The 15,025-nt window shown below is 45.6% G+C and overlaps 1 protein-coding gene across 2 annotated transcripts in view; it reads left to right on the top strand.

Moving 5' to 3' along the window:
• Positions 1 to 15,025, top strand: part of LOC139056980 (uncharacterized) — a 227,560-nt gene that overhangs the window by 152,786 nt on the left and 59,749 nt on the right. For both annotated transcript variants that reach the window (XM_070534767.1, XM_070534766.1), the window contains exons 3-4: positions 5,062 to 5,254; positions 8,369 to 8,417. In XM_070534767.1, the coding sequence (XP_070390868.1) occupies positions 5,062 to 5,254; positions 8,369 to 8,417 (242 nt within the window). The remainder of the gene's footprint in view (positions 1 to 5,061; positions 5,255 to 8,368; positions 8,418 to 15,025) is intronic.

The following is a 15,025-nucleotide window of genomic DNA, read 5'->3' as shown; positions in this document are numbered from 1 at the left end:
TCTGATCACCAAGGTGGCCACGCGGGGATATTTTGAATTTAGCAGTGTGTAATATACTCGCCGCTTGACCACGTTGGGGACAATTTACTGCTGGCGTACTACATCCGGTCGGACTCGTGCACCGTTTATATAATTTTTATGTACAGCAGGGTGCTTGTTAAAAGTGCGGCAATCCTATTGCCAAATTTCTGATTGTTTCTCGCGTTTAAATTTAGTTTGAGCCATGATATACGAGAGCCTCCACGTCGTCCCGACCCCCATTTGATGGTTTGTGGGTTACAATCGGTCCATAAGAGGGCTCTTATTATTTGCTTTCGGCAAGTCTCCCACAGTCTTGTTTACATATTGTTTCCGGATTCTTAATTCCTCGGCGATGAGCGATTTTATGCCTTACATAAAATTCGTTAAAAGTTAGTGGAGATACGCAATGCTACTTCTATATTCGCGGACTTGGTTCTGGATCTGTTTTATAAGATTGTGACTATGCGTGGGGATGCCAAGACGTTCGTCACCTCTTCCCTCGCCTATTTACAGTTTGCTTTCTTGGGTGGGATGTATTTCCGTCTTGTTCCCCTCAGGGCTGACAGCCGGGCCAGAGGCCTGCAGTATTTTAATTGTGTTTTCGAACTTATTTTGCAATGAGGAGATTGTCAATTGGAATTCTTTGTGCTCGGCCGCCATTTTAATCTTAAGCTGTTCATTTTCTTTCATTAGTTTTTGTTTTCATCTACGATTTTTCTGTATTGCTCACTGTCTGTTAGTAGAGCACTGGACTTTACCGCCCCCACCAAGCTCACCTGACTGTTTGGTTGGTCAGCAGCTGCTCCTTCTACTCCGGTTCCTGCCGGAGTGGGGGGGGGGGGGGGGGGGTTCCGGTCCTTTTTATTGGCCGAGGTGTTCTTGAGGTTCGGTGTCCAAGTACTGTCCTCTGGTTTGTTGGCTTTGGTTTGGGACGTCCTCGATGCAGGTCTTGATCGTGATCGTGATCTTAATGTGACTTCCTTTGGCTCATCGATTCCTGCCGTTCCAAGCTAAACCATCGTGGGGGTCACTGTTGCTTTATTTCAGGGAGTCTTTTTTCAAATTATTCCACAACAAATTTCGTTGACGCTGCTCGATTCGAGAAGTACAGGGGGCGATGTTCTTTAGCTTCTTTCTGCATAAACGGTCGCCCGTCGCGTGTTCGTCACCACTGATGGAACACTTCGGTGAGCACTCGCGGCGAGCACCCCGCAATTGAAACACACGCTGATATCGGGTGTTTGGCACACATTGGTAGATGATCCGTGGACCGACATATTTTACAAACCTGCATTGTGGGTTTGTATTTGTAGCAGACCGCTATGGCTCCAATGAAGTACACACACCTTGGAAGGACCATTCCGTTGAGTAACTATCACCGATTTTTATGAGCCCAGCATGCGGGCTTTTTCAATCTTCACACCTTGAGTGCGCAACCGCAGATTCCCCATTAGTTCCGCGTGAGCTGTTCCGAGTGGGAAGCCGTGACCAATGCCTCGCAGAACATCTAGGTCTGCCCCACATGCGGACCACTCATCACTGCGGACCACTCATCAACTGCAGAAAATGAGAAGACATTGTCGGGCTGACTCCAAATATTGGAATGTCGTTGCTTGATCTACTTTTCCTTGTTCAGGAGGTAGTTTTAAAGTGTTCTTTTTTAAGGCGAACCCGACGCTCACATGCCTCCAATTTGAGACTAGGCGCATCGTGCCAGCTCCAGCGTCAGTAGCACTGGCTTTTAGTCGAACTCACGGCCGGCCCTCGTATGTTTGACATTTTCAGAAATTCTGCCACTTTCCACGCAGTTGTGACCATTTGCTTACGTTTGGAGGCCGTGCCTGGTGAAAGATGCAATCTCCACAGATTGCTAGAACAATATTCCTTTTCGGCAAAACAGTGTTTGCTCAGGTGTTCGGTGTAAATTTTATGGATGAATCTATCTCGGACCATGATGTCCTGGGGAAATATTGATCTGTAACCTTTTGCTTTCATCGTCCCTAATCTTGACAAGCCAATAACCGTCAGAAATCGAAAAATATATTCAATGATAGTTTTTAGCTCACTGTTATAGCAGCTTAACTACACTTCTGGCAGTGGGCGATGAATATAGAATACATAATAGCTCAATATTTCGAAAGGCTTGATATGAATGTTCTTCGTTAATGCCATCACCACTATCTAGAAACTAGCCCGATCGAGTGACTTTCGCGCGACCAGCACGCACACCTTTTCGAATGAGTCGGAGCGGACGTATTAAGCAGGATAGTACACTGATGTTTTCACCGTCGATGTGATTGAAGTGCCGACAGAAAGGCAGGAGTTCAACCCAAGACCCCTAACTTTTGTCGGAAAAGTACTTCATATTGCCATGCAGATTGCAGTCGCCCTGGAGCGCTATAACGTAAAACTATGGCCGTTTAATGTAAAACTATTCGAATATATTTTTATTCCAATCTCCTGACGTCACATTTGGGTGGCCGCCAACGTAAGCATGAGGTGGTCACCCGCAGGGTTGTCTGAACAAACCAATCAAATGCTCCCCTCGTCTATGGAGCTCACTTTTGTTTGTTTCAAAAACGAAAGACATCGCTTGCACTGAGCGGCTTGTCTTATCTAATTGGCTCACATCAGGCGAAGAACCATGCAAGTGGAGAGGGATTCGAAGGGGCCGAGCCAGTGCACTGAATATTGATAAACGGATGAATAGGGTGCTGCGGGCATCTTCGATTAGTCCGCTTTCTCTTACTTAGCTTGTGGTTGCTCGTCGACAATCGCGGTCGCATGCAATGGAAGCTTAAGAATAGCGCTAAAACGGATTCTCACCAAAGAAGAGTTGGCAGAACGAGGGCGTAAATGTGCCGAAAGTTATCGAAAATGTTACATGCCATGCAAAAAGTTTTATTACACGCAAATAAACCCATGCTCTCCGGCAGATGCGAGTAGCCAGCGTCTGAGTGATCGGCGGCAGCCATATTTTATTACTTTCGGAACGGGGCAGCCTGCGGCTATTCCGAAGAAATTTCAGTTTTGTTCGGCATATAAATACATGTTTATCGCGTACACGTCGCTTTGACGTGGTGACTTCTTGAAGTTTTGTGACGTCACGTGACAGGCAGGTGAAGTGGGTGCAGCCCAAAAACTATTTACCAATAGCCGAGCGTAAACGGCGAAAAAGGGTCGAGTAAGAAATACCTATTTTTGTTTTGTTCGGTCAAATTATGCATAATCAATGTGTACACGTCATATCAGATGGGGAGCAATCGCGGTTTTCGTAACGTCGCGTGACAGACAGGTGAAGCGGGCGTGGTCCAAAAAAGTTTTTGACCAGTCGCGGTGTGCTAATTGCATAATTTCAAAAGAAAAGTTTGGAATAGTTTTACGTTATAGCGCCCCTATTCTAAACTTTTATATTCCAATTGTGCAATCAGCCCTCCGCGATTGGTCAGAAGCCTTTTTTGGACCACCCCCACTTCACCTGTCTGTCACGCAAGGTCACGAAAACTGCGATAGCTCCCTGTCTGATATGACGTGTACACGTTGATTATGCATGTTTGGACTGAACAAAAGAAAAATAGTTATTTCCGATTCGACGCTTTTCGCCATTCGCCCTCTGCTACTGGTCAAAAGTTTTCGGGCTGCAGCCACTTCACCTGCATGTCACGTGACGTCACAAAGCCGCGAGGGCTCACCGCGTCAAAGTGACGTGTACGCGTTAAAGGTGCATGAATATGCAGAACAAAAGTGATTTTTCTTCTGAAAGCCGCAAGCTGTCCCGTTCCGAAAGGAATAAAAGATGGCTGCAGCCGATTGCTCAGGCATTGGTTACTCACACCTGCCGTAGAGCATGAATTCGTTTGCGTTTAATAAAACATTTTGCGTGGCCGTATAACGTTTTCGAGAACTTTCGGCACATTTGCGACCTCATTCTTCCAACCCTTCTTTGCTGAGTACCTGTTTTAGCGTCATTATTAAGCTGCCGTTGAATGAAGCGATTTTGGACAAGCCACCGCAAGCTAAGTAAGAGAAAATGGACCAATCACAGGCGCCGGCACCACCCTATTCATCCGTTTATCGAGTGCAGTGGCTCAGCCCCATTGAATCCCTCTGCCCTTGAGCGTGCTCATCACCTCTTGTCAGCCAATTAGATAAGACAACCCGCTCAGTACAGGCAATGTTATTCGTTTTCCAGCAAATAAAAGTGACCTTCCATGAAAGAGGAGAGCGTTTGATTGGTCTGTTCAGACAACCCTGCGACTGACCGCCCGATGCTTGCGTTGGTGGTTACGCATATTTGATAAAAACATATTGGAATAGTTTTACGCTATAGGGCCCCTGGTTGCTTTTTTTTATATAATAAGGGCTAACAAGGCGAGTTGTCGTCGATAATAGCATGTCTTAAACCAAGAAGCAATACCAAATCATGTGCATTCTAATCTTCAACCTGGCATGCGCAATAATGGGAGAGCTTGTTTTGTTCGTCAGCAAGCGGCCAGCGCTAACGCGTAAACACTCGACCAGATTGAACTACATTTCCGTTCCTCAGTGCACCACTGTTTCTAATCCAGCAGCAGTTCCACAGCCCTTTAAACCCACTTCACAGGACCCACTTCCCAATTCATTTATGTCGTTTTTGAAGAGAATGGGGTGCATTCAACGATAAACAAAAGTGGTGTAGATATGACAAGAAAGCTGCGCTAGTTGGTAAGGATTCGTTATGCAAACAAGAGGTGAGACGTGCAGACAGGACGCAATAGTGGATAAGTTGCGTTCGTGTTGTGAGGCATATCTACACGCCTCACCTCTTTTTCGCATAATGGTGTAGATATGCCTGTTTTTTGCAACCAAGCCATCATGAAATGTAAACGTGGCTTTCTAGAATGTTTTTTGTCAGAAACAGGGAGTTTATTCGAAGGCGCGTTCCAACTCATTAGTATCTACTTAGGTGTAATAATAAACTGATACTTATGTCTAACATGCCTCCCATTTCTGAAATTCCTCTTTACTATGTGCGACAAATGTGTGCTTCTTTTCTTTCAGATACGAGCATGGGATCGGTGGGATCGATGAAAGCAAGGAATGCAAGCTGAAGTTTTCCGAGCTTAAGCCACTCGCAGTGATAAACGGCAAGGGCTTCAATAGCAAAGAAAACGACCATGTTTATGGATCTGGTGCATTCTATAGCTTCGCAATTCGTGCGATAAAAGAGAGTTACTTTGGCGAATCTTTCCAGGTGAGTTCATTCTTTTCATAACCCCACAAGACGTCAAAGTAAAACTCAACGAACGCTTGCGCACATCCGACGTACATCTTCGCATCTGTGTGGTGCGAACTCTGGTGAACAACTTATTCAATTTCTATATCGATTCGTCTATTTCGTTCTTGTGGCGTTGCAAGCAAACATGCGCGGGCATGCGCTCGACTACACCTGTGCTACGCGTCGTGGGACCCCTGGCGATTAGGTCAAATTGTTGTTTGCCGTTGGTGCGATGGAAGCATGTGTCCTATTATTGCCTGATGGTAAGTGTCCCAGGCTGCTGTGCTGGGGGACCGAAGCTCGCTCTCAGCTTCGAGAAGAGATTAATTTTTTTTTCAAAACTGTTAGACTTTCAGAGAAGCGGCGAGAGGTCATGCAAACACAATAAAAAAAGGCTTCATGAAAGAGGAAAAGATAACACTCAAGGCATTTTCACAGCGTAGCGACGTTAACAGTTCCCAAAACTATCGTGAATGTAGTAACTCTCTTTTTATTGGGTCGGTTTCGAGGCTCAAAGTAAATGAACGAGAATTGCTGGGTGGCGTTTTTGGTCGGGGGAGGAGGAGAAAATAAAAACGGAAGGCAGGATGTTAACCAGAAATAGTGGAATGTCCTAAGGTAGTCGAGGGGCCAAGCAGCACTACTAGACGTAACTATTACCGTGAGGGCGTCTTCTTTTGCCCGCGTTCCTGCTATCTGTACTGTACTCTGTCACATAATGAGTGATCATTTTAAAATTTTGCACAATTTTGAAAAGCACTTGTTGCGGATAGCATAACTCCATTACATCAGCCGGAATAGTCAAAAGGGTGGACATGCACGGAGACTGGCCACTTAGTGGCAAACATTCATTATCCCTACAGAACAGAACAAATTACCGAAATCTGACTAACGGTAATAATAAAGCAACATCAGTAAATTAACGTTACAATTAAAGAATTACCGTAACCAATTAACAAACACTTTATGATTAGCTTTTTATTACTGCCTTAAAGCCGGTGTATGTAATGAATGTGAAGGCAGCAGGCGCATTTTGTATGGCACCCTCATTCAGCTTTTCAATCTTGAAGGGACCCTAAAGGGAAAAAAAATTTCATCTACATCAGTAAACTACATTTCTACGACGACAAAAACACCACTCTTACCACGATAAGAGAGAGAAAGAAGTTTAATGACACGAAATGCCGAGAGGTCGGCCTGAGGTATATTCATCTAGCCAGCTACTCGGCATTGGGGGAAGGGGAAGTGGGAAAGAAAGAGGGAAGAAAGAGGTGCATGATGGGTGACGATGACGATAGAAGGAAGATGTAGAAAATATGGCAAGCAATTGGGCATGCTCAAAGTCTGCAGTCCAGGCCTGTAATTTTTAAAAAGTTCAGTAATGCCTTGATGGCCTTAAAACTCGACTGAGCGTCTGGCCAAGAGCCTAAAATAATATCCTCCGACAACGGTGCACTGTCGAGGCGCGTAAGGTCCTTGACCAACCTATCACGCTCTTCCACGAACTTAGGGCAGTCACAAAGCACATGACCTATAGTTTCAGTCACATTGCACACCTCACAGTGTGGAGACTCGGTGCGTCGCACGATAAGACGCTTGTTAATCCAGTAGAAGCGCAAGAAATAAAGACGGGTGGCGATGCCTCCTTCAAGGTCTCGCACCTGGCCGCTGTGACGTGATAGATTTTGACGCATCCTCTAGGGCCTATTTAAGTAAATAGCGGTACATATTGACTACATTGTGTTCTAAAGGAACCAAATGTTAAACATGGCAAGTTCCGCGAGCCTTTACTCAGTCAACCCAGCCCAAGTTCGAAAACATACTTTGGAATCCCTGACGTCACACTGACGTACCAGCGTCGGGGTTTCGGCGCGAAATTCAAATACTGATACTTCGACCTTCATTTTCTCGTCTAATAATCAATCTATTAGTTTGAAATGACTGCCTGCAGAGTTCTCACACAATGCTTTCTTAGTCTAAACTGATTTACTGTTTCGCTTTAGTGTCCCTTTAAAGGTCGCACCTAATTCGGCATATTTTCGCGAAATTTCAACGATAAATACCCACACTATGAGGAATAAGCATCGCCCTATCATAACACATGGGAATCTCCCCATGCAATGACACCACCCACCACCACACATCCCACAATAGAACAGTGGGTGGCCGTCTAGTCCTGCTCGGACCTGTGTAACCACTGATAGCTGGTGTGCCGAGCCCAGCAGGCATCCAAACGGGCAGAATTTCTGCACGGATGACACCCTGCCCCAGGCGTAAGCATGAAAACAAAAGTCAGGTTGCGTTCCTTCTTCCTGACGTGTTTTTTTTTTTGTAGGAAAGTAAGTCTTGTTTCCTCCTTGTTCGCACTATAATTACCTGAATCGCACGCAGGCTTCGATAGCAGATGGAGGACTTGCATACAAAAAGCGAAAGTTGGTGAATGTTTCGGGAATTCTAAAGTAAACCAGGGCGTCTGAGTTAAGAATGTGGGCACTTCGCAATTCGAGTCGTAGTTTTGCATTCTCCAATGTTTGTCAGCAAGATTATTACACAGGACGTTACGGTGAGTGATGTATAAATAGGTGACACTTCACGTACACGACATTTCTTTACAGTACAGTTCTTCGTTACCGATATCTCACAAGTCCAAGTAAGAAGATACATAATTACGTTTCAGTTTTGGCAGTGTTTATTTCTTCACCGTGGCTAGGAAGTGACAACATTGTCACAATCTGAAAGTGTTATGAAGACGCAGCTATACTGCGGGAAATTTATCACTGTGTGAAAATTTTACGCAAATATGAGTAGCCACGCAATACCCTTACGAAAAGTCATTTCTACATTGAACGAAAGCCTTAGTAGTTATTCTGCATCATTACTGTTTTTCTATTGTCAGTCCATTTACAGTTTATTTTGGAATCTTCACACGCTCCTCTATACAAAATATTGTTCCATAAGCAATGGCGTTTGCAACACGGCCAGCCATTTTTGGCGCCGTCAGTATTTTGTTCATATCGATCGTACACTGATCACAATATATTTTATCTAAACGAATGCACCCTTATATTATTTCGTTTCTTTCTTCTTCAGGCCATTGTGGAAGAAGAGGCGGTGAATTATGCAGCATTTCCGTGGAGCGGTAAGTACTCTTCCAGGGAGCTCGTGGAAATATGGAAATACTTGGTTTATAATAGTGCGCAAATGCTATAAGATATGATGTCCCACTAATTTCCGTTAATTCCTAGATTAACAAATTTTTTACATTGTGTTTCTGCGGAGAAAGCTATTATAAAAAAAATTGAATTACCATCCCGGTCCTGCGAAAACATATGCCCATTGAACCTGTTGAAAGCCACAACTACAACTGCTGATGGCTGTGCGATGGTTTATGGCTTTAGAGTAATAGCAGTATTGCTACCTTAGAGTAATGCTAGCAGGGTGTCTACCAACCGGGAAAACCGGGAAAACCTGGAATTCTCAGGGAATTTGAACAGTCTGGAAAAACTCAGGGAAAACTCAGGGAATTTGTGCTTCCATCAGGGAAAATTAGCTGTCTCTTCATTGAAAGGGAACGAAAGTCGTGTTAATGCTGGCTCCAGTAACAGAGGAATCGCAACGAATCGTCATTGACGCCGTGTCATCGGCACGATGTATTGCCAGAGCAGTTAACGACCGATTCTCTAGACGCCCGATTTTTCGGACATGCCCGATAATTTGCACGGTTTTGCGGCACCACCACGTACTCCATATAGTCAATGTATATCGCCCTGACTGCAGGTCTGAAATGGCATTAATCAAAGCCGCCACCGCCGCTATTTTGATTATCTCGCTGCCTCGAACCGGCACTCTCGCAGGCAGATCCGCTGGCAGCCGTAACCACCACCGCGGCAACGTTAGGCCTAGCTGCTTCTATGTTCGCTATTAAGCTTCTTGCCGTGCGGTGCTGTTTTTTTTCATTGAAAGAATTCGCCGCTATCACCAATGGCACCGACTCCGCCTTTGTAATCCTCGCGATTGGCTTTGAAGCTCGCAAAGCACAGCGCGTTGCGTAATGCCAGTCTCCGAAAGTTAGCTTCGCCTCAGCACATTACTGTTAGGCGGCGAAGCATAACAAGCGTGGGAAGGGGACAATTGTCACGGGACACAGTATGTGTTCCTTAATTACACATGCGTGCACCCCGTCTCCTGTCACAGTACAAGCCCTGATATGCCTAATAAGCATACTGGCAGGCCTTCAGAGCTTTTTCAGACGTGCCTGTGGTAATTTTAGCCCTTAAAGGCAGTTAAAGACATGCATTAATTTTTTTCATTTCAGACTGCCCGTTTTTTTTTTCAATTTTTTTTGCGGCCCCTCGGAAGTCCGAAAAATCAAATGTTGACTGTACAACTGACCAAGAGGATGCTTCAGATGATCCATGTGGTGAAAGCATTGTAGAAGGAGGATGAGAAGAGAAAGGACCGACGCACTGAGGAATTAACGGGAAAGGAAGGGTGCCGCCGCCTTTTTGAAGGAGCTCGAGCAAAAAAACTAAGTGTTGGCTGACGCTGAGACACAGGTGTCCCTCATCCAAACCAAAATAAATTGTTTAAGCAGTGAAACCCAACACTGAGATGTTGTGTACGGGCTGAATATGTCAGGACAGTTGAGGTTGACTTCCCAGCTGCTGAGAGAGAACCTTAGTTGTGACAAAGTTCAGGACCTCATACAGATAAGCTTGCTATCAGTTGATAGAAATAGCTGATATTAAAAAATATTTACTTATGTACGCATCTCCTTTTCATTCGTATTTGAAAATGTTCGACTCAGTTTGGAATGGGCTTTACCATTTCTTTCGCTGTGCATTTTATTAACACCTTCCATCTGTTTTCTTTTTAAATAAATTGATATTACTCCTTACTATTCAAACTGGATCAAGTCATTTTTTTGTTTCATCATGCTTACTAGAGAGTGACAGCATCGGGCAACGTGGTGTCAGCCTGTCTTAACATAAAACAAAGTTCTGGCTCATTCAGGGAATTTCGCAAAGGTGCTCAGGGAAAACCTGGAAAACTCAGGGAATTTGGAAATGTCAACTTGGTAGACACCCTGGCTAGTAATAGGAGTAATGGTGATTCTGACAGCACGCTGCCAACCATAGCAGTGCTGCAACTGATAGGTCGGTTATATTTTGGACGAAAGCCTAGGGTCGTCACTCCCGACGTTACAAGCTGCCGTCGCCACGGCAGCTTGTCTAACACAAATATTTACAGGGAAACGAGTGCGGAGTTGGCTACGTGCTCCGCATTGCACGTAGGTGCAGGAGCTCCTTATCATCAATTATGCGGTTCAGATGCTTGCATTGAGATTGTTCTTTCTTGAATTATATGTTGTCCGGTTTGTTCTATGCGTAATTGCAAGGAATGCATACACTGTTCGCTTCAGTTTGCTGAGTTCTTGTAGCCTCTGCGTTAAGCAGGTATGAGCCATTGCATTGGCGTATGAGACATTGATGATAGTTTGCGGTCGATATTACGCCACGAAGAAATCCCTGGATCCTTGCCTTAGAGTGCTTCGCTATAAATACGGTCATTTTCAAATGAAAGGCCACAGCCTTCAAGGACATGTTGTCAGTTGTGGCGACCACGATGTGAAGGTGATACGCGGCAAATATACACAAATAAGAAAAATATATGCATTAACTTTTGAACATTTGTTTCAGCAGCCTCATCGCAATTGACAAATTCAAGAAAACTCTCCGCACAAGACATATCAACTTTTGATGTGGGCAAATATTATTACCTGCGGAACTGTTGCATGAGGAACTTCGGCTGTGAGAGCACACGAAACAGAAAATAGGAAGCTGCAACGAGCACTAGGCCGTGCCCTTCCAAGCGGCGCTGGCTTTACGTGGCCAAGCAAGGCCAGCGCGCCATTGCCCCGTGCTCGTCGCTGTCCACTGCTAGTACGTCATACTACGTCGCATCTACTGGCCACTAGGCTGGGTATACGGTTGGCTAGGACGTACCCATTGCTTGTATTTGTCGAAATACTTCCCCGTCAGTGTGACGCGTGTGCGAGAAGCTTGACCAGTATACATGCAGGATTTGTCAGGTCTCCTAATTGTCTTTCATGCTGTACCTTGTCATGCTATACCTATACCCTTTATACTATATCCGCACTCTTCAATAGCAGATACGGAAGGCCAAAAGGCTGTCGACTTAAGGAAAGTCATCGTGAATAACTCCTAATACTTATTTGTGTTCAATAGTTGTGGGACCTTTAAGGGCATCAATAAGGAATGTTGGCCGCTTGGAGAATGTGATAGGGGACACACAAAGCAAATTGTTCGCACAGTGAATGTGGGAAGATTGTTCTCCGTGCAGTCATCGAAGAATGGCACTATGTAAATATTTTATGTGCTGTGCCAGAGTTAGAGTGCGAAACTTAAGCCCCGACTCACCCTGCTACGACTGGCAGCCACGTATCTCGCTTATATAGGCAATCGCCCGAGAGCTGACGAACGCTAGCGTCGACCACAGGGCTGACTGCGTCTCTGTTCAATTTCTATCGGCATTCTCACCTTATTTCGCAGCTCTGGGTTTTAGCCGAACTCCTTCCACTGTCAATTTACTCGTTCCGAAAGTTGGCCGCCCTGTCAACGATATAGGTTTTTGTCACTAATTTGACAAATTTAGCACTGTGCTAAGATTTCAAGCGATTTCACCTTTCTACAAGTGGCAGCTTTTTTACCGGCCTGTGTTCATATATTGAAAAATTTTTATCGACATTGAAATTATAACACACCTGTTGATGATGCAAGTCAAAAATTATTTTTATATTCCTGAGGCCTGCTGCAAGCTTCAGCTTTTTTTTCCCGCTCATCAGCCTCATTTGGTATGGTATGAAGAATTTTATTTAGGTCCTGAGGGATCAGTCTGGGACTGAGGCGGGCCGCTCACATGTCGGTACAGAGAGGCCGAGCCCCTCTGCCGTCACACGGGCCCTCTGGACAGCCCTGAGGTGGTCCGCCAACACTTCACTGTGCTGCATCCGCTGCCACCACTGTTCATCTCGAGAACCATCACCGGCCAACGCCAAGCAGCGCCACAGCATGTGCTCTAAATCGAGCAAACCCTCACACTTACTACAATAGACTGAAACCCCAAAGTCCGGTTTAATGATATTCATGATGACCAGCCTCATCGAATCACTGTCGATTCTAGCCTATTACGACGACTTCGATCTCACGAAAGTCGGTAATGATGCAAACGCCATCGGGTTGAAGCCGCCTAATGTCAACTTCACCATAGACACGACTACGCAGTTTTTTTTTCTCTGAGAATGAAAGTAGTTAAATAATTAGCACAATTTTTATGTCAATAACGAACAGTAAAAAATTTTATTTTTCATATTTGTTGGCAAACACACGCATTTCGCCATGTGTCATTCCGTCATTCGCAGGATTTCATCACTGCGAAGCTCAGCTGGCCGACTGGGCCCCATGGTATTGTGCTTTCAGGAGTACCCTTGCCAGGTTTTGGAGGCATACCATAGTTTCTTTCAGCAAAAATCTGCAGACGTTTTCAGTGCAAGCATAATGTTCGCCTAAGGAATCAACGGTTCGTATCCGGAGCGTATGATTTTCTTGGAAACCATTGAATTTGAGAGCTCTTGTCTCGGAAGAAGTTGTATTAGTTAGAAGACCAATGTCGTAAATAAACAGCTGGCCATAGCTTTCAGCTGTTGTGACAGTTCAGAGATATCATGGGTAACATCAACAGCGTTGCTCAATCCGTGAATCTCCGTGGCGCCCTGGAAAGTATACGTGGCCACTGTGGCAGGTCGCTGCGGTGGTGGTTGCAAGTAGTGATACATTCTTCCCTTGTGCATGCGGCAAAGAAGTGGGATGTCTGAGCGGGGGGGTAGCGTCAGCCTAAGAATATACGGTCACGACAAAGTGCACTTCCTGAATCCGTGGGATTGCGGTTCCGCACTGAAGTGCTGTCGATGGAATAGAAAGAATTTTCTGAAGCCCTCTGTTTAACGCTGGTTCGTCTAAAACCTGGCTGTTCGCCGACTGCGCCATTGAAGTCTAAGAACAGACACGAAGCGCCGTTCCCTCCTAAATCTGTGTTTTATTCTTCTTCCTGAGGTAAGACATTGCAAGCTTCAGTTTGAAGAATACGTTTAGAAAGCTGTCGTCTGCGAGCTTTGGCCTCCGTTGAGCATTGCCGTTTTGCATCGTCGCCTTGCTGCCTTCGCAATTCAGGTTCTCCGGCTTCTTTTTGACCCTTGGTTGACCGTTGCACATTCGTATAGAGGAGTCGGACACGCGCCAACAACGTTTCCCTTGTGTGTTTAGAATAAGTTTGTTTCGACAAGAGACGGTATGAACACTGAATTACAATCCGCGCTCCATTCCTCCTGGACGAAAACATATGAAACACGAAACACGGCACGTTTTCAAAGTGATGTCCAAGTCCTCACTCACCAAAGTAAAGCACATATACCCACGCAAAGCACAGTTGCACATACACTAAATGTCACATGTACAAAAGATGTTCCATATATACAGTGTGCACAATGGTTACGTACATTGATGATGTGACAGAACACTTTATACAATTTTGCACGAGATGTGTGTATACAAAAATGGTCATGTGTACGAGAGCACACACACACAGAGAAATCACGGGCACCTTTATGCTGTGCGCATTAAATAAGTACTTCTGATGGCCTGGCTACAAGAAACAGGCTGGTCGGAAATTAAGCCATACGCGTCCATGAGCCACAGACAGGAAACAGCATGACCACTGACGAAGCAACTCATCTTCTCCAAGCAAGGAGAACTCCTTTGACAGAAATGACAGTAGCTCAAAGTAAAGCCTCGCCAGAAGTGGAAACAAAGTGCGGCAACAACGTCCCGCGGCAACTGCCTCGCACCAGTTGCGCCATAGACAAAAGGCCCCGCAGCAATTAAAGTCGCCTGAAGCAGCACGTGAGTAGCGACCAGGTGTAATAAAGTGGTTAACTCCAAGACCACAGAAACCAGTATAGAGGGCCCTCCCAAATATCCCGGCAACGACGCAGTGCAGCAGCGCATGTTTATCGGATTCTTGAAGAGGGCGAGTCAGACACAGCGAAGATGGGACAACGCCCTGCCAATCTAGCCTGTCACCAGCTGAAATCCCTTGCCACCCTAGACGCCACATCAAGTCGCGTGGGCGGCCAGGCAGAAATAACTGCGTTATCGCATCCCCTGACACATTATTGGAACATGCGAGGTGCGTTCGGGGAACTAGACGAAGCAGTAAGGCTGACATAGCGTCTGCTACACGCGTTTGGAGAACGTGTACATTATGACATACATGTTGTTGGGGGCGATAAAATACCACGGCCGTGCAGTAAAATCTATGTGCGTGTAATACTTTTGGTCCGCGATTTAAGTGCACCCCCGGTAACATGTAATGAATTTTTTGCGCCAAGGAAATACCAATCGCGTTAACGCGTAGGACACTTATGACACTGTAACAGGCGGAGCAGAAATCGCAGAGAAAGCAGCCGGAAGCGGACAGACACTGATGGGAACGCGAACCCAGCGCGAGAACGTGGCTGCCCAAGCACCGCGCGACAGACAAGTGCTGTACGGCTCGACCAGAAGAAGGAATCGAGAAAGGACTGCAAGGACCTAATAACCCTTAATGGTGGCTGTACATGGTGAGAAACCTACAGCGCGCGGCCGCAAAATACAGACTGTGCTAACTACC

The sequence above is a fragment of the Dermacentor albipictus genome, chromosome 3, assembly GCF_038994185.2.
Source record: "Dermacentor albipictus isolate Rhodes 1998 colony chromosome 3, USDA_Dalb.pri_finalv2, whole genome shotgun sequence".
Lineage (NCBI taxonomy): Eukaryota > Metazoa > Arthropoda > Arachnida > Ixodida > Ixodidae > Dermacentor > Dermacentor albipictus.
This window is presented reverse-complemented; position numbering and strand designations above follow the sequence as displayed.